Consider the following 20,600-nt stretch of genomic DNA (forward strand, 5'->3'; position numbering starts at 1 on the left):
TGGGTCTTGCCAGAGGCAAGGGATGCACCTCAGGGACTCCTGTTCTATATAGCAGCCGAAGCAACAGTACAGCAAGAACCTACTTCCAAGTCTCTCTGCCTATGTCCTGTTACCAGGAAAATGGCAATCACTATAATACTATTGCGTTTAGGATTACTGCAAGCCAAATGAGCTCATTCATAGACACAGCTTTGAACTGCACAAGGCACACAGCAAGTTCCAATAATTGCTATCTTCTCTTCCTTCCTCCCCCCTCTGCTCACATTCTTTTCCTTGTACAGACTCAGAAATAGGCATTAAAAAGTTGCTTTTCTAAGAACATTAGCCTGTGGCAGTAGAAGGCTGATATCCTATATAAAAACTCTGATATCTGAACTGACATCTCTCATGGCAGTGATTTCATAAGGTTCTGCATATACTCAGCTATTTCTCTCTACAACGGGATGACATTGGCTGAGAGCCACCGTACTTCCATTTAGAAGACTTCTCTTGTAATAAAAAATTTCTCAAGATGAAGTAGATTGTTTCTTAATAGAACAAATGTAGTAGTATACTGTACTAGTAGAAGCAGAAATAGGTTCTCTGTGATACTTGAACTATGATCAAACATCATCGCTTTAAAAACAGACCAGAGCCTGAATGAAAGCGATACAGAGTACTATATAATTCTGAAAGAGAGTGAGAAGGGATGAGCTTGGAGTAGGGCTTGGCTATATCCAGAGGGCATGCAGCATGAACATATAAGGGTACATCCTTTCTCAAAGAGCACACAATGTTCGTGGGGTTGAACCTCTTTGATCTGATCATTCAAATTTCCTGTGAGAATAATAGGAGAAATTTACATCTAGAAATGAGAAATGTGTATATGTTGACAAGTTGATTTCTGCACCAAATCAAAGTCTCCTTCAGCTCTGCTACATGGGATCTGATTATAAATGTAATTCATAGCACAGGCTTGGGTTGAAAAAAAGAGGGACCCATCTATTAACTATGAAAGAATAGCAAGAACTTAAAAAATCATAAAATACATATATATGTATATTTCCTTTTGAGAAAAAAGATAGCACATTAACTTCAAGCAGTACTGTGGCTGCATATTTTATGGGGTTTATTTGTACTATACATCTTTGATGGGCTCTATTTGTGGCTGAAAGTACAAACATACTGATTACAATCATTCTTTCCTACATTTAGGAAAAAATTAATTATCTGCAAAAAGCAGAAAGGCTTAGATAGACTCTGAGTCAGTAAATGATAATAGACAGCACCCAAATATAATGACTCTGTTTCCTACTTTATCTGTTTCAGGCATTCTGAGTGGAATGAATAGGCAAACTTAATTCGCTTTCTGAATATTCTTGAGAGGGGATTTGAATTGGGTAATAAGGGGCAGCATTGGCTCTTCCCTTCCCCCACTCCAGACCCCATAGGAAGCAAGAAAACAGCCTTACAGGGTTATGCAAGTCCCAAAGAGACATTTTGAAAGGATATGATGAAATCTGTACTTTCAAAAAAACAAAAGCCACTTGTTTTACCCCATTAACACCCCCCCACACACACACATACAGGAAACAAGGAAAGGGATAGCAAACTGGGAGGCCCAGACAATGCACAGAACTCAGCACTCAGCTAGGCTTGGCTGCTAAGAATGATAAGGATGTACTTGATCTCATGAAGTAAGCAAAACACTGGATGATATTTGTTCAGATCTGCCTCCTGTTGGCCTTTTGTGACTTTAACTGAAGAAACCATTGCAATAGCTCACTCCCTTCAGGAAATGACTGTTCTACTGCGCCAGCTGTTTAAAAGATGATTCGGTGATGTCCAAATTGTTCTTTTCAATTTTGAGGGTGGGAGCATAAGGCTTGGCTCTTTGAAAAACAAGCCAAGTTAGAAAACTTCGGCATGCATACCTGAGCACGGTTGTGAAATGCATAGGCCTAAGAGGTTAATGAGCCAAGGTACCTTGTAGGGGGTGGGGTATCATTAGCGAATGACTGGCACTAAGCTTGCCAAGAGAGACTTTACTGCAGGCAGAGGAAAAGGCATGGCAGAGGAAGCACACTGTGGATTCGGAGGCCTTTTGGCTTTTGCAATGAATAAATATCCAGAGGCTATTCTGCCTTCATAAAGTAAAGGCTGCTTTCCCATGTTCTGGCTCCCTGAGCAGCCCAACATTTGAAACAGACATTTTGTACTCACTCACTATCACCCTGGGAGCACACGGATCCTTAACATATCAGATCATGGGGGATATCTTTCTGAACTTCTGCCCTCTTGGGCAAATTGCCCTGAATCATCTAACCTTTCTGAATATCCTTTGGGAAGAAATCAGTTCTCCCTATCACTACCAGCAGACATGGATAAGTGTCTGCTTACTACCCTGTGGTCATCACATCTGCCACCTTTCAAGTGCAATAAAAGAGATAACTTCCCTAGTCAGCTTGTGTAGCAATAGAAAACATATAACTCTGTAGCCTCAAAAAGTAAGAAAGGAAAAGATAGCTGTTTAGAGATCAAAAGAGAAAGGCATGGAAGAATAGCTGGAAGACCAAAGCAATACTCTTACTGCTAATGAGAGGCAACAATATTAAGTGCTCTTTTGATAGACTTTTTGTAGTCTCTGAATGGCTGACAGTACTGGCATTGTTTTTGGCTTTGGTGTGTACCTTCTGCTATGCTCCAACAAGTAGGCTGCCTTATGGCTAACCAGTCAAAGCGGAACTAATTGTTCTCTAGCTTGTAATTCCTTGGTTTGATCCTATCCTCCAAAGGCATTGAGAGTTTGAGAGGCAGCAACTTGTAAGACAATTCTTTATCAGGTAGCTTGTGTTTCTTACAAACAGAAGCCCTGACTACTGTTTGTTGCAAACTCTCTTTCAGGTATCTTTATGTAGTGTATGTACAGCACTGGAAGCTATATGGCCTCCATTCAGAGAAATGAGCAGTGCCACTGGTGAGGAAAACATTATCCAGTTGCAATGCTGGAATTAGACCACCAGATCATTGTTTTGCTTGTTTTTTGCTCTTATATTGCTGTCTTGCAATGCACCACACTGTGTGTGCAGGAGTCCTCCAGACCCTTTTGCCTTGCCCCATGGGAACTGAGACCAGGGAATCTGACACAAATGCTGACACTCTGGCTACTCCCACTGCTGTGAGAAATTAAACACTCTTCATCTCTAATTCATGTGTTTAACTAGCATCCACAAGTGGCAGTAGACTGATTTGCTAGCTTGCAACTGAGGAAAACTCCCAGACTTTCACACTTCTTGAGGGCACATTCTCATCTTGTCAGTTCACTGACAATAGAAAAGAGGTTTAGAAACCATTGCTGGAGTCAGAACACATAAGCAACTAGGCATCATACTGCCTCTTGCCTAGGTAAAGTCAAACAATGTCAGATTTGTACATAGCCCACTTGATTTCCTAAAATGTTACAATACACATGTAACATTGTGATGAAACATTCAAAAACTTTGTTAGTATAGCTAGTTTTGGAAACTTATCTATCAATGGTGTCAATTCTTCTTTTGTAACCTTTCAATAATTAGGTCATCTATGTTTGAAAACTGCCTTTTGCATGCTAAGCCAGTAGGACCACAAGTTCAATGTTAGCCTGTGCTGTGAATGAAACCAAGTCTCAGAACAAAACAAAAGACAAAACCACAACCTTCTTCCAGTGGAAATAATTAAAGACACTTTTATTGTGAATTGTAAGAAAGGATGACAAATGTAAATTTTCTGTCATTTCAGAAATGGATCTCATTTGAATAATATTGCTTACTGTGGTTCCAGATGCTGGCCTGCACACACTGTACTGAGATATTTGCTGGATTTATCACTTCTGAATCCCTTCAGAACAGAAAACAGCTTCTATGAATTCAGAGAAGGTATCTCTATCTGAGACTAAAAAATGAAAGTGCAGTGATAGCATGAGGAGAAAACCACTGACAATTTGATATCTGAGAAATAACCTCAGCCTTCAAAAGTAGAGAAGAAAGGTAAGGCTAATCTTGGAAATTCTGATGAGTTACAGCACTTACAAAGACAGGAAAATGCAAGCATTTGATAGAGTGAATTATTACTGTAGATCAACAGGAAAGCGTGCCTCAAAACTTCCTACCATACATGAATAAATACTGACTGCATTGCCTCTTCAAACATTCTAGCCAAAGAAATGGGTGTACCTGGGTACTGGTACATGTTAGGCTCTCAGTAGGCAATGTTACTACATAAGGAAATTCTAGAGTAGAGATCTGAATGAACTTTTGCTATTTAGAATAAATACCAGATACAATGAAAACTGTTGCATCTAGCTGGAAATGTAGCTCTGTGTTAGAGTATTCTTAGCATGCACAAGGGCCCAGGCTCCATCTCTGCAAAAACCAAGCCAAACCAGATGAAACCAAACAAGTATCTGTTGTCCCAATGGGTGGGAGATTCAACACTGCAACTGAAACTTAATAGATTTCTCACCATTCGCAACACTCACATAGAATTTAGGTAGCATCTACTGGCAACACTCATATAGACTTTAGGTAGCACCTACATACATATTCTCTTAGAAGCTATTCTGTGCCTTTAAGTGTTAGGAACATGAAAAAAAACCCTCATGTCTTTTATTTCTTCATTGGGAAATAGCAGAGCAAGAGTCTCCAAGGAGAGAGAATGAATTCAAAAAACGATTGTGCAGCTGGAAAAACAGTAGGGAGTAATACAGGATATTAAATAATATAATAAAAAACCTATTTAGGTTGCGTTTGGGGAATGAAGATTCTAGTGAATAGAGAATGGAAGTGTTTGAGAGAGCAATATAGAGTCATGGTAACGAGCAAGAGCTTTGAAATCAGACAGACCCAGCACTGAATCTGAGTTCTATGAACGGCTGGCTGAGTGAGCCCTGAATGGGGCAAAGGAATGGTTCACGGTCATCTTTCCTGGCCTCTTTACAATGACTGTGTCCACCCACCACAGTGCTTCCACAAGGAAAAGTTCAATAGACATTCCCAGAATCGCATTCAGGGAGTGCTAAAGTGAGTCACAATGAGGGAAGAAAGGAGAAATGTCAGTGACAGAAGCGGTTGTGTTTTGCACAACTTTCAATGAAACCTCAAAAGCCAGGTAATGAAATTGTGCAGCAGAAACATTAACACTGGGACATGCTAAGGAGAATCAATAAGGAAAGTAGATGGGTATAACTGGAAAAAAGGAAATGTACCAATAGCCAGGCAGGAGTGTAAGAGCATGAATTTGAAGGAGAGCGGGGAAGAGTATGTGTGAGGGTTTGGAGAGAGGAAAGGGAAGGGAGAAATGTAACTAAATTTCAATCTCAAAAATAAACCAAAAAGAGTATATGAGCAATTACTTTGTGGAGTTAAGACAGTCAATGAAATCAGATATAGAAAGTTTTTGGAAACATTTTTGGGAGAAAGATAAACACCAAACATTTAATAAATGAATGAATTATACATGAAATACATATGATCTACATGTAGGTATATGATAATGACAATCAAAGTGATTTCGAGATGGAAACGATAGAATTTTAAGAAGACTTTCTATAGGGGCTGGGAATGAAGGTCACTGGTAGAGTAGTTGCCTAACATGTACACAAACCTGGGCTATGTGCTCTGTACTGGAAAAAAGGCCATGGTAATCAGCAATGCTGAAAGTATATGCATTATAATCTGTACTTATCTACACTTGCTTCAAGATATAAAATATGGAATTCAATATCATGCTGATCAATTTTTACAGTGAGATTTTCATCCAACTACTATCAAAAGCTCAATACTTGCTTGGGGGAAAGATATGTATCCTTGATTCCATATCCATTTTAAGATCAGAACGGATAATTCTTATTAATACCTTTTCTTAGGACTTTTCAGTATAGAAACTTCTCTCCCACACTTTCTCCTCCCTTATCCTCCTACATATGCATACAGTTTAAGGAGCTGCGGTTACAGCTCAGTGATAGGACATTTTCCTGGAACATGTGACTCTTTGGGTTTGTTCTCCAATGCTTAGAAAAGTGTAAATGGGTTGGAGAAATGGTCCAGAGGTTAAAAGCACGTGCAGATTTCCCGAGGACCTTCGTTCTAGTCCCAGTATCCATATCAAGCAACTGTCTGATAACTACATAACTCCAGCTCTAGGGGATCCCATCCATACCTCTGGCTTCCAAAGGTACCTGCACTCACATGCACATACCCACTTAAACTCAAACACACCTATATACATAATTTAAAATAATAGAGGGGGTAAGAAAAAGTCATTCTGCACTGGGCACCTAGCAGCTTGGACTGGGGCTTAGTGAGTACTTGCAGTTTCTAAATCTAACAATTCATTTAACATCCATATAACAGCCCCATTTTAGAGATGGAATATCATTCTAGCTTTGTCTTAAACAGCCTACAGTGTCTGAGCTATTCATTTTCAAATTCTCAATCTTTCATCTGTCGAACAAAGTAGCCAGATGTTCCTAAGGGAACATCAGGAGCAACTAGGACACCATTTAAGCGACAAGTTCTCTATCCTCTCCATAGAGTTGTGTTATCAGAATCTCTGGTTTTTGATTCCAGGGATATGTTTAAAAAGGTCTCCCATTGGTTGGGATGATGAGACAAGTTTGGGAACTGAACATCTACATTCAGGAGTGCTACCAGTTATAAGACTCCGACATTGACCACATGTGCTCTCCTGGTAGGCTATGGGATTGAGACCCACCCTTGGAAAAGCTAAAGCACTACAGGTCATACTTATGAAAGTCTAGTAGTGTCACACCTATATAGAAGACCAAAACAATTTTCAGGATGTGAGATGGATTATAGCCACCAACCCTAACAACTAGACAACATCCCTGGATGGACACCTCTACCCATGATGCATACAGCTAGTCAAGAAAGTTGCTCTGCCTCCACAACTCAGGAAAGGCATGACTTGAGATAGCTCTTGGCACAACTGAACCTAAGAAAGGTTTGACTCTGTGGTATTCCCATTTTATCAACACAAAGAATTAAGGGTGTGCCAGCAGAATCTTATTAATACTTAATTTTCAACCAGCTTTTGCTTTGAGGGATTCTGTGGGTTTGTTAATATGAAAGGAGTGCTTCAGTCTGTCAAGCCCATAGTTCTCTTCACCCTAATAAATAGTCCTGCTTGCTTGGAGCCTATACAGAGTGTGGCTGGAACATACCCAACCAATGATTCCCTAACCCCCACCAGGTGATACAGATGGCCTAGTCTTGGTGATCATATAACAGCAATGAAGCAGTACACATATGCTTTCTGGCTTAGTTCAGGCATTCTCAGGGGATGGCAGACTTCACGCTCTCATAACTAGATGGGAGCTGGGAGCAATCAGGCCCTTAATGGCCAAAACAGAAAGGGACTGCATCACTGAGCACCTCTTGACAGCTAAGGCCTTTCCTCCTGAATAACAATGACACAAAATGTACTCCCCTACTGTATGTTAGGTATGTGCACGAGCACACGCTTACATGTACATGTACCTAAAATGCAGCAGGTCTGAAAGCCTGAAATAGCTATGTAATTTAAGTTCAGTATGTCTTTGCAAAATCCTAATGGTGCTTTTAGAGTGAAAGTCTGGAAGGGTCTGCTGAGGGACAAAGTGATATGGCAGAAAGAATATTAGATTGCAGCAGGAGAATATCTTGGATTCTGCTTCTGGCTCTTTTATTAGCTAAATAACTCTGGGTATGCCTCCTGAGACTTTATTTCTCCATTTTCAAATGAATGGGATTAGACTATTTCATTTCTCACAGAGTCTTTCCAACGTTCACACCACAGTAAAATGTTCAATATGGTGGAAGTTATTCAGTTACAGGTCCATCAACCAGTGAAACTGTGACATGTCAAGACTTTGTATTGTCTTGCAAAGTTCCGAATGCCCAGCACTTCACAAAGTTCCATGCATAAAGAAGATGTTAAATGTTCATGCAACAACCTGCATGTCCAAACATCATTAAAACAGTGCACTTAATTTTCTTTCTTGCTTCTTCTTTTGTTTTGTTTTTCTCCTTTTTTGATTTTTTTGGAAACATGGTCTTAGATTAACCCTTGAAGTCCTCTCAAACTCCCACTCCTCGTGCCTCAGTCTCCTGAGTACTGGGTCTACGGGCACATGGCACTTGTACCCTCCTACTTTATCTTTTTGTTTTTAAGAGCACTTGGGGAAGGAAACATGCCTTTCAGACCCATTATGCTACAGTCATCTTTAAATACAGTCTTGTTATTTTCTTCTTACTGTAGACATGCTCACACTCCGACACCCTCGGTTGGTGATGGACACACGTGAGCCCTCAATCAATGTTAGTGAATGAACATATGAATGCACTTACTTTTCATTTTTCTAGTTCTGTGCAATTGACTTTTGCATAAGGCCCCAGAATCTGGCCTCGAATTATAAAGCAGTCAAGGGAATAATTAGCCATCGAAGAACACCATCGTTAGATAGGGCATTTCTGTTCATTTTACTATAAAATATTTCCTGAGCAAATGGGTTTTAAATGGCCAACACTGTGAATGGGGCAATTAAAGCATCTCCATAAGTAGCCACGCTGAGGATTGTATCATTTCTGTCCTCCTTCCTAGTTTAATTCACCAAAGAAACAAATTAGCCCTATCACTTTGCACTTCCAGAGTTTAAAGACAAGGCTAACTAGCCCACATTGCTCTCTACATTCTGGATAAGCAAAGGCTCAGAGTACACAGCAGTGCACTGAAGAGAAGCTAAGAGCAGGAGCTGGCAAGGCCCAGTCAAACCTGGGTTTGAATCCAAGCCCCTTCTATATGACAAGCTTGTAGGTATTGGAAGGCACTTAAGCCCTCTAAGCTTCACCCCTCCCATGTGCAATGTGTACAATATTGGGAGCCATTGCATGGATGTCTGTAATATAAGATGCACACTGGCCAACAGAGCACCTGATATGTAGCAGGAGCTCAACAATAGTAGTGTATTTCACCGCTCTGCCACATCCTCCTACGAAGCTGGCAGCAGTTAGGAATCAGTCATTGTCTTAAAATGCCATAGCTGGAAGCTCTTGGTTGTATGTTCTGCTCTACATTAGAAGTGCTTTTCTCTTATGGTCCTATGGCAAACTCTCCTAGAAGTCAGGCAAGCTGCTATCTCACTGGCAGAACTGTTCCTCTCCCATCACAAACCCCATAAGCCTTAGACTGGTGTAATTAAGGCTGCAAACATGAATGTTGGGGAACATGGATGTTTTGCTTTTCTTACATCCTTATTTTGGTTTAGTTAGTAGGCACTAGTTGAATCTCTTCTCTTTAAAATCACTCTCCAGCATGGTAATGTGGTATATGTGAGGAAGATCACAAAGCGGAATCACAATAAAGGGTGAGGACAGCTGAATGAAAATTCCAGTTTCCCAATCATGTCTCTTCCACTAACTCAACTATGCAATTGGGTTTATAAGAGGGAGGAAATATCAGAGTATTACCATAACAATCATGATAACAACAAGAAAAGCTTACATTTAATAAAGATTTACCATCTACCACACAGATGCTAAATGTCTGAATACATGCTATCCTTTTTACATGTGTTAGAAAAATGAGATGCATAAAGATGAAATTAGTTCTCAATACTCTACAGCCAGGAAGTATGTGGAGCTAGAATTCAAAGCCTGGCATTATGATTCTGTAGCCTGTAGTTTTAACATGTGGCTTATCTCTGTGAGCTCATTCAGCCCACCTGTCATCCTTGCTTACTCATTGCTTTCCTTTATCTATTTTTCTATCAGTATCTGCTGCTGGGGAGGTCACCCCACCCACCACCACAATGAAGGACAGCTCCTTAGAAAACCGAAGATTGATACTTACAGTGGTGGTCAGCTTGCCTCCGTTCTTCTGCACATACTGGATGGAATCATGGATTGTGGAAAAGAGTCCGAGCAGCACGTTCTCCATGTCGTAGATTCTGTACATGCCGTTCACGAGTTCTTCAAGAGACAGAATGTATTCTCTCCAGTACTTGTCGATCTCCACCACACCTGCCATACAGCCTTGCATGACCACATTGCAATAACCACCACAAGGCTTAACCATCATCAGTCCCTGGCAGTAAGAGCAGTACCACATTCTGGTGAGCATACGGCCACAGTCCTTACTGAACTTGAGGTGATCGGTAGTGTTTATTACTTCAATTCCGAGATTCAGGGCTTGAAGGAAGATTCTAGTGACTTGCAGTGACTTGGAAACCTGGGTCATGATAAGCTTGGGGAAACTGCCGAATACTTTCAGGTCACGTCTTGCTCCTCGGAGGCACTCGTTGATGTCTAATACTGACTCGGGCAGGCCTGGGTTCATCATCTGGGTATAGATGACTGGAAAGAGGCTGTCAAACAGTTCATTGACCATATCATCCACGTTGATATCAGAACCCAATATGTAGAGAGACACATCTGTGAAAAATTCACCCACAAATTCAAAAGCTTGTGGAGTCAGGCTGGGGTAGTTGTTCTTGAACATGGCATTGGTGTAGTTCTTGGCATGGCGAACAACGATTTCAAAGGCCTCTGTAAAACAGGATAAAAAAGACACCCAAAAATTAAAGCATGAAATTCAGGGTATAAATGACTTTGATATGTCTCTGTTGTTTTGGTTATTAAGGTGCATTTTGCTTTAAATAATTGACTCACATTCATTTCTGGCATTACCTATATTCCTGCAGTTGTTTGTTCCCATAAATCAATTTTCCTTTTGAATGTGAGGTCCAAACTTTGATGTGCACATAAATTCTTAAACACACAAATTGTATTTCAAATGACAACAGCCAGGATTCAGTTAACACTTCAGCCTTTCATGACAATATTGATTAAAATTGGCTAAATAAGAAGTTATTTCTCTTTTTCTCATTGATTCATTCAGTTAAAAAGAAATTGCATTTAAAGACATTTCATTTTTAGACAGAGATAAATATTTGACAGAGCATATACTATATAAACTCATAACAAATTTGAGCCTGTTCAAACCCATAGGAGAGGAAAGTTATTAGCTAAGAACAAAAGATAACTCAAATTCAATCATTTTGGGTAGATTTTCTCCAAATAACTTTAGAAGGAGTTATCTGACAGATTGCCAGACCTGGAGAAGTTATTTGCCCACTGAATGGGTATCGGGGTGGGGAAAAAATCCAGGCACTTATCTATTCATTTGGTAGTGACTAATTGCAAGCTGAACATCTGAAAGGATAACTGCTAAGCTTTCTCAGTAAGCTCAGCTTCTACATGGCTTGGAAGCCTCATCCAGTCTCCAGAGACCACAAATTCAAGATTACATCTGCTGCTTCAGCCCCTTGGCATAAAGCCCAATTAGTGTCACTGCTTTGAGAGAGAAAGTAGTAGTGTTGTGTCATCCCATTTTCCCCAAACCAAAATATTCTAGACACAAATTATTCCAAATAACCAGAGTGTCACATTTATGTGTGAAAAGAAAAAAAACACACAGCAAAAGATTTTTTAAAAGAAAGTAAGAGTTAAAAAAAGACGTTTCCTCATATTTTATGCTGGTACTTTCAGTTCCTCCTAAGATGCAAAAGTCCATGACAGATGCACTCTAAATGTTGCCAATTCATGAGCCTTGAAAAATCAAATTATTACTACCTTCAGACTACTAGAGAGACTGTATTCCTTGGGATCACTTAGCCCAACATTTCAGTCATCTGTTGCAGAAGTGAGCTCTAGGCTGAACAAGTGCCATCTGCCCTAGATCCCTCACAAGTTAGAACTCACTCCCCAGATTATTCCCTGGAGCTCATCACAAGCCCAGCCATGTTAGAGAGGTGCCAGTGTAATTCTAAAGAGTTTTCAAGTCCACCAGAGTCCTAAAACGAATTTCAATTAGAACTCACCCATCTACAAAAGTTTTTGAGACTATAGGGACAGGTTATTGGTCTGAGGGCAGCTTCAGCACCACTGAGAGGCACCAGTGTTTGTTGATGCCTTCCATTTTGCAACTGGGTGACTCCAGAGGAGCAAATTTTTCGTTTCTGTCAATCATTACATGGTCACTTGTTTGTTCTCTTTTGTTCGGAACATTGAAGAATTCTTAGAAACTTTATCCTTGTTACTTACTTTTCCATCCTTGAATCGAAATGTTGAATGAAGTTATGTAATCATCTAGCCCAGTGCAAAGGACTAGCCACTCAAATCATCAGAAAATTTGATATTTTAAATTGTCTAATCATTTTAACTTTAGGTAGAATTATATTATGTGTCAGGTGCTATGGATATATAAGCTAGATGGACATTAATGATATACCATCCTTGTCTCAGAAATATTCACAAGTGATCAAACACAGTGGCTTACTCTTAGAATCCCAACATCTGTGAAGCAGTGGCAGAAGTTCAAGTCCAGTATGATCTACACAGGGAATTCCAGGCCAGCCGGTGTTACACAGTGAGACTATATCTCAAAAAGAAATATTTACTGGCCATACAGATTGGGGATTACAAACCATGTACAAGAACATTATGACAGCTGCTTTCTACAATAACCTTCTGAATTTGGTATTATAAACCCTGATTTAACAGATGATGAAATCGAGTCTCAGTAGAATGGACATATTTCCCCAAGGTCACACAGTTGCACAGTAGAAGTAATCTATTCCAACCAGTGTCTCTAAGTGACGTTTACACCCTAGCTGCCCTCAAACTTGCAGCCTAGACACAATTCCAAAAAATCTTTGTAGAAAGTTAAGTTCTATTTTAAACTCATCATTTTCCCATCGGCTTTCTCATCTCTGAATGAAAATGTACCAGAAGAAATTGAAACCCAAAGACCAATAAAGCAGAACGGCACTTTCACCTTTGCCTTGGGGCAGCATGAAGTAAGAAAAGGGCGAAGACTGCTTCGCAGACAGGTTACCCCTATAGGTCTCAATCATCCAGGTCACAAAAATGAATTCTCTGCGAAGCGAATTTTACCTGAATTGTGCTGTACTCATGCTATAATATACAAGATACACGGCAGGAAAAGCCCACACATCCTCCTGCCAATAACATTTCTTTTTCAAAGTTCTGTTGCTAGCACTGCTGGATCAATAGAAAAAGAAAATTACAAAAGATCATGAACTCGTCTACAGAAACAACAACAGCACATATTGCAGGGGGAAAAGGCTGGGGTCCATATTGAACAACAAGCTCAAATGTGCTTTCTACAGCAGAGTCTACGTCTCAGAATGGATTTGGCACATCTCTGGATTCTGCCCAGTTCCCTTGCTTCTGTATCACATGACAGCAAACCAAAGCACAAGGGCTCAATAAAGGTTTCACTTGGTCTCATAGAAAGCAATACTAGGTGAAAACAAATGCTTGGCTTTCTTCAGTCATTTTTGAGGGTTCATAAAATAAAGTCAAGGGCAGGAGTAAACGCAAGGGAGTATAATTCCATTGATAACACAGTCAGATAATCATGTATACTTTAGCTAGAGGTGACTTCCCTCTTTCTCTTTCCTTGGCTGAAGTGAAGATTTATGTCCAGTCAACACTAGAGTAAATCTAGTAGAATCAGAGCTACCATGAAGAACTTGTCTTCAAAAACACCCACTGGCTTTATAATCTACAGATTAAAATAAATGGATTTAATAAATTGAGATATGCCCAGATGCAGAAGTTTCCATTTTCTCTTTATTATTATTACATTTTGTGTGTGTGTGTGTGTGTGTGTGTGTGTGTGTGTGTGATAGCATGCTTGCAGAGGACAACTTATGGGAATCAGTTCTCACATAACACCATGTGAATTCCCTGGAATCAGGATCTAACTTACATTGTCAGGCTTGGTGAAAGGCTTAGGCATCTCACCAGTCCAATCCCTAGATTTCTAAATGTTCCTATCACCATCCTTATCACCACAGATGCTAGTGTTGCCAATGTTCTCCTTAAAGTTCGATGCTTTAAGACATAGTTTCAAGGGAGTGTACAGATTGTCTTTAAATGGTTCAACAATGTCTTCTGCTTACCCCCACTCAAGATCTATAGTCTACCACAGCAGCAGAATGGCTATCTATCCTTAGTATACAGTGCTGGTGTTCCTGCATTCAGACCTACACTAAATGAAATGGGCTTTTATGTGCCTTCTCAGTAGGCAGCTGAGTATATTTTTTAAAAAGGAGAATATACTTGGGGTTGAAAGACAAGAAAAGTAAATGAACCATGGAATTCCTTTCAAGGTCTGTAGAGTAAGCAATTGTTATAGAAACCAGTTATTTTTTTTCAAGGCAGTTTTCCAGCACTGCAAGGATGGCAACTACTTTATGAGAACTTTTTTTATGATCCTAGGATGAATACGTCATAATGGCATGAACTGAAAATAGGCTTTATTTTCAAGTACAGGTATTTAGATGGAAAAGGAAAAATAAATTTTCATGGGCCCCTGCAAGGTCCATGCCAGAATCTAGGGCACACATATGTCTATCTAGACTATTTTGCACCTATGACATAACCACTTGTGTTTGGAATCTTTGTTTTTAAACTGGTGAGGAAACTAAGGCTTTGAGGTTATAGGACCCATACAGGTACTATTTCTAGTTGGATTCCAGGACCTCAATTTAAAAGTGCAGATGTTTAATCTTGATTAATTGTTAGAGCCTAAATGTGGATTAGCTTCATAGCTAAAAACTCAGCTCAGTTGGTAAAAGGGCTTGCTGGGAAAGCATTAAAGATCTGAATTCAATCCCCAGAATTTATGCAAAAAAATCTGGCCTTAGAGGCATGAGTTTATAATCCCAGTGCTGGAGAGGTGGTATCAGGAGGATCCTTGGTTTTGCTTGCCAGTCTGTCTAACCTACTTAGAGAGCTCTAGACCGGGAAGATCTAGTCTTCAAAAAAGCAAAAAACAAACAAGAACACAGCAAGCAAGCAAGCAAAGAAAATCCCCCAAAAGTAATGCGAATGATGCCTGAGAGATGACTCCCAAGGTTGAGCTCTGCTTCTACATGCATGCGTCTCTCTCTCTCTCTCTCTCTCTCTCTCTCTCTCTCTCTCTCTCTCTCTCTCTCTCTCTCTCTCTCTCACACACACACACACACACACAAAGAGAGAGAGAGAGAGAGAGAGAGAGAGAGAGAGAGAGAGAGAGAGAGGAGTTAAAAACTTATGAGTCTTAGACTTACAGATTTATTATCCTTCTCTGGGTTTTACTCCAAGAAAGTTTTCACAGGGTCTCACATGCAAGAAAAAGAAAACTCACCTTCTGAATACAGGAGGGAAAATTAATTCATGTATTCTCCATAACAAATATGTGACTTTCAAGGGATACAGAACATTACCAAAGTATCATGTAACTGAAGGAAAATTGTTTAATAGCTTGGCCTCCTGTAGCTTCCCTATCATATCTTAGGGGGAAAGGGGACAAGGAAAAACCTTCTGAAGGTCATAGCCCAAAGACTTAGAACAAAGTAACATAATGCACTTGATCATTAAATCGTAGACAGTTTGCATACCCCTTATACCTTAGCACAGCAACAGTGTACCTAAAGTTGGGTAACAGTACACTACAATAGAGAAGGATATAAGATACAAACACTATTTGAGAAAGAGTTCTTAGGGCCTGAGAGATGGCTCAGTGGGTAAACATATTTGCCATGTAAGCCCGATGACCTGAATTCAGTCCCTTGAACCCATAGCAGAAGAAGAGAATCAAGCCCTCAAAGTTGTCCTCTGACCTAACCATGCACCCTATGACACACATCCAGGCATGTGTATGCCCATGAACACATCAGGCATGCTGTAACAATGCTTAAAAATACTTAGGATAACAAAGAAATTGTTCTTGGAGAACCCTGAAACTAGTGTGAGAAAAAAATTTAACAGACAGTAGAAGAAAATGAAGTCTCTAGCACCTAGACCTATATCACAGTTACAACATGCATTGAATACCTTAGCCTCTAGCCAGATTAACATAAAATTCACATTAAAAGTGCATTTATTAAACTAGCAATCATAAGCTACGTTAAAAGGCAAGGAAAAGAAGACATAGGGTGAAGACAGAAAAATCACTGAACCCATATTCAGTTATGGTATAGAATATGCCAGAGCATATGGGCGATTTAAAATCAAAGATGAAAAGTATAACCACTGTCAAAAGGAAATCCTAGAAATAAAATGTGCTGAAACAGAAATGAGGCATATCTTTCAAGGGCTCATCAGTGTAGTAGATGCAACCAAGAATAGGAGCAGTGAGCTTGGTGAAAAATCATAAACCGTACTAACCAAAATGGGGAAAATGAAGGAAGGAATGAGAATACCTAAGAAACGGAAGATGGAATTTGTAAAATATGAATTGTGTAGAATTGTAAAGGAGGAAAAAAGATTATTGGGTAGAAGTATTTGAAGACATCATGGCCAAAAAACTTTTCAAAATTCTTGAGACACCATTCAAAAGTCTAGGAAACTCAAATAACAAGGTGAGTGAAGACCAAAATGTCAACATAGAGGCACACATTCAAACTGCACGAAATCAAAGATAACTGAAAGTGGCCGGGCATTGGTGGCGCACGCCTTTAATGCCAGCACTCGGGAGTCAGAGGCAGGTGGATCTCTGTGAGTTCGAGGTCAGCCTGGTCTACAAAGGGAGTTCCAGGACAGCCTCCAAAACAATACAGAGAAACCCTGTCTCCAAAAACCAAAATAAATAAATAAATAAATATAACTGAAAGTGGCCAAGGAGGTTTTGGACTCAATAAGGATAAGACTGCATCAATGTCACCAGAAATCATGCAAGTAAACCAGTATAGCAGAACCGTTAAAAGGGTGGAACGAAGGAGAAGCCTGTTGATCTAGAGTTCTAAATTAGCAACACACTCCTACAGAAGTGAAAAAGAAATAAGAACTTTCTCAGACAAAATGGAGGGAGTTTTTTTAAAGATGGACTAGAAATATTTAAACTAATTACAATTACTAATTCTGCAGGAAGGATGAATAAGAAAGTTGGAAGGGAGGGAGGTATCAATGGTGAATAAAGAAGATAAAACTTGTTTCCTGTTTCTTTTTTCTTAACTGATCAATGTCTCAGTGGTAGAACACCTTCCCTAGCATCAGTGAGACACTGAATTAAAGCCTAAGTGTCAGTAAATTGATGAATTAAGGTGTAAAATAAAATATAACAGTAACAAAAACCCTCTTAGAAAATAGACAAAATATCTGAAGAGTCACTTCTCCAAAGAGGATTCATAGATCCCAAACAAATAGAGAAAAGATGTTCAATACCACACTTCTTTACAGAATTAAAAAGTAAAGTAATAATGAGATGCCATTGTACAGGCATTAGAATAGCTAAGTCAGACAACTGACAATACCAAATGCTGTAAGGGTCTAGGGCAGTGGTTCTCAATCTTCCTAACGCTGTGACCCTTTAATAGAGTTGTGGTGACCCCAACCCTAAAATTATCTTCATCGCTACTCCATAACTGTAATTTTGCTAGTGTTATGAGTCGTAACGTAAATATCTGTGTTTTCTGATGGTTTGGGGAAACTCCTCAGAGGATTTAGACCCACATGTTGAGAACCTCTGGTGTAGAGCAACAGCAACAGACACTGGGATATCTTGTGAGAATACAAGATGATACAGCTATTTTAAATGACAGGCAGGCAGTTTCTTATAAAACAAAACATTTTTATCATGTTATCCGGAGATTGTGCTTCCCCTATTTCTTTCAAATTTAAAACTGTTTTAAGGAACATCTATTAAATTTTCAAAGTGCCAGAACTTAAGAACTCAGTTTTTGATGGAACTAGTGATGAGAACCACTGAACACAATTAAGTCACTCCCTCTTTTTTCCTTCAATCTGCTTTGACATTTTGTTCACGAAAAAGGGAGTTTTAGCATACAATAGATGCCATATGACATTAATGTAATTTTAGTTGGAAAAACCACTGCACAAAATTAATGAACCAAAACACCCAAACAGGTAACACATTTCAATGTTATTTTCGAATACTGAATGGTTTTTTAAAAACCAGTCACACAGAAACAGAAAGTTTAGGTTGTAGGTAAGGGTTTTTGAAAATAGTTCATAGAACATTAGTTCAATTTCTGTTGTAATTTTGTGTGCTTTACAATTCACAGTAATTTAATCAGAACTGACTAAGTTTAGGAATGAATTGCTATTAAATATAAGTCATTTATTTATGCAGGACTAGGAGCAGCCTATAAACCTAAATAGTCTCAGTTTTTACCTTTTACCTAGGCTTCTAAATACAATGTATACCAATTAGAGTAAAGAAATGATTGAATGAAAGAAATGCATTTTCATGGGCTATTACATGTGTCATTAGAGATAGGCAATAGATAGATAGATATAGATAGATAGATAGATATGGATGAGTGGATGGATGGATGAATGGATAGACAGAAAAGTAGATGGAAGAATGATAGAGGATGGATGGATAAATTGACAGATAGGTAGATAAATTTTCCTCCAAAGGCTGTTACAGACTAGAGAAGACAATTAAAATGATTTATTGCAAGGGTCTTCAGAAGCAAGAAGTGAAAATCTGTACTAGAAAATTTATGAGCCTGCAACAGTTGACCACACTTTTGCCCAATTAGCCCAATTAGCTCTTATCATTTACTGTCCATTAGTTTTTCTGAACAACTAGTTTGCTTTCACCTTCTGGACTCTGTGAGTCATGTAACTCATAATTTTTCCCTCCTCACATTTATGACTTGAAAGCTTACAGCTAAATTTATAGCCTCTCTCTATCAAGCACAATAAACTTCATGTCATGTGTTTTGTGTCATAACCTTACTCCGTCTTTCCTATCTGTTATTTTTCCGCTGGCTTGAGGGTTCCTGGGTATTTTAGTTACAGTGCACCTCATTTTCATTGTGTGCAGTCTTAAAGAGAATTTAAAATTCTTTGGGGAATAAGGTAGAATTCAAATAAACAAGTAGGTAAATAAGGACATGGAGGAAGACAAAATACAGTTGTAATAACCTCGTCTCATGGCTGTGGTGGCAATTACAGAAGCATCCCAGCTTATAAAAGGGTGGGGCCCTTTCAGCTGCTACTAGAGTCCTCTTTTCACACGTCTTTAACCTACACCTTAAAAACTGAAGTTAAATGTACCTAACAACTTAAAATGAGGTAGGCTTTAATATGACTGGTCTCAACAGGACTAAAAATGCATGCATTCATATGGATACAGGAATAAGACATCCCTGGGTGACTTAGACAGAATAGTGTACAAATACTTCGAAGGAAAATCTTTTATTTTTTGATATTGATAAAGCTTGATTTTAATAACAATTTGTCCTGTAAAAGTCACATTTGATTGTGGGCACACCAAGAATAACCTTAGCTATTGTAAAAGAATATTGTAGCCAGGCATTTTCACACTATCAACCTGATGAGCTTTTCTAAGACATGATCCTTAGTCTTTTCCCATTCTCCTCTGTCTTCCAGGATTTCATTTGGACTAGCCAGATCTCAATCAAATCTTGTTCATTCAGGGTCCCCGTGCCTAAGAAGTGACATCCACTAAAAGAGACACTGGTGTCATATTCTCAGAACTTCAGTTCAGTCTTTTTTTTTTTCCAAAGGAAAGCCCAATGCTATCCAAAGAAGTAAAGTTCTGCAGTTTCTTTAAGAATTCATACACGAAATGATTAAGGAAAAGGTCATGCTCCAGAGACTATGACAGGGCACATGGATTGCTAGACACAACTGTGAAAATAATGGCTTGTTTTAACTGAATCAAAAACAAATGAACAAACACACTATCACATCATATTCTAGGTCTGGTTCTTTTTTTGTAAACTTCTGGAAGTTTTGCTATATAATCCATTATCATGACTCATGAACCAAGTGTAAGTGTTTTCTTCCTTTAAGTACTTTCTAACAAAGCTTAGAAAAATTAAAAATGTGCCTTTTAGAGGGAGAACTAATGAATGAGAGTTTCTGTTCCATTAAGAGGGAGTTGTGTCATTTAAAAGTTAGCATGCAAACCTTCCTGTAGTGACTTTAGTTAACGAGAATCTCTATTTCTGCTCAATGTAATTTAAATTATTGACATAAAGAGCAAACTACCTAGAGGAGCTTCTATGTTGTTAGACCAATTAACACATATGTTTTTTTTTCTTTTTGGACAGTGGTAAGCTGCAAAAGCAACAAGTGCTCTTAATCACTGAGCAATCTCTCTATCCCTCCAACCTTTGTTCTTAAAGAGACTTTTGTCTGTAACTTGCTAGTAAGGATTTGTATAAAATTTGGCATTTCCACAAGTACTTCACAGCCAAAACTTTAATGACAACAAAGCAACAGATAGCATGCTCTTCCCCACAGTTACTGGAAAGAACAGTCTCCTCTTTGCTCCCATCAGTAACAGGAAGTACCAAATCTGAGTTGCCTAAAGGCTACATATGCACACTCCTCTGAAGGCATAATTCTTTCATTAACTAAGCAGGTGTATCACTGAGCTGTCCATGTAACAATAGTCTATTCAGCTGTTACAGGGAGCCAGGAGACACATGTTGTTCTCTTATGTAAGAAGAGACTGATTGGTGAGATGTGACCCAGGGCCTAAAATTGTTTCTCCTCCTGTCCCTCAAGTCTATG

General features: G+C 39.1%; 1 protein-coding gene across 1 annotated transcript in view; it reads right to left on the bottom strand.

The window, feature by feature from the left end:
- Positions 1-20,600, bottom strand: part of Gpc3 (glypican 3) — a 362,100-nt gene that overhangs the window by 145,854 nt on the left and 195,646 nt on the right. The window contains exon 3 of the mRNA XM_005085548.4: positions 9,865-10,559. Within this exon, the coding sequence (XP_005085605.1) occupies positions 9,865-10,559 (695 nt within the window). The remainder of the gene's footprint in view (positions 1-9,864; positions 10,560-20,600) is intronic.

Source organism: Mesocricetus auratus, unplaced genomic scaffold (genome assembly GCF_017639785.1).
Source record: "Mesocricetus auratus isolate SY011 unplaced genomic scaffold, BCM_Maur_2.0 Super-Scaffold_100003, whole genome shotgun sequence".
Lineage (NCBI taxonomy): Eukaryota > Metazoa > Chordata > Mammalia > Rodentia > Cricetidae > Mesocricetus > Mesocricetus auratus.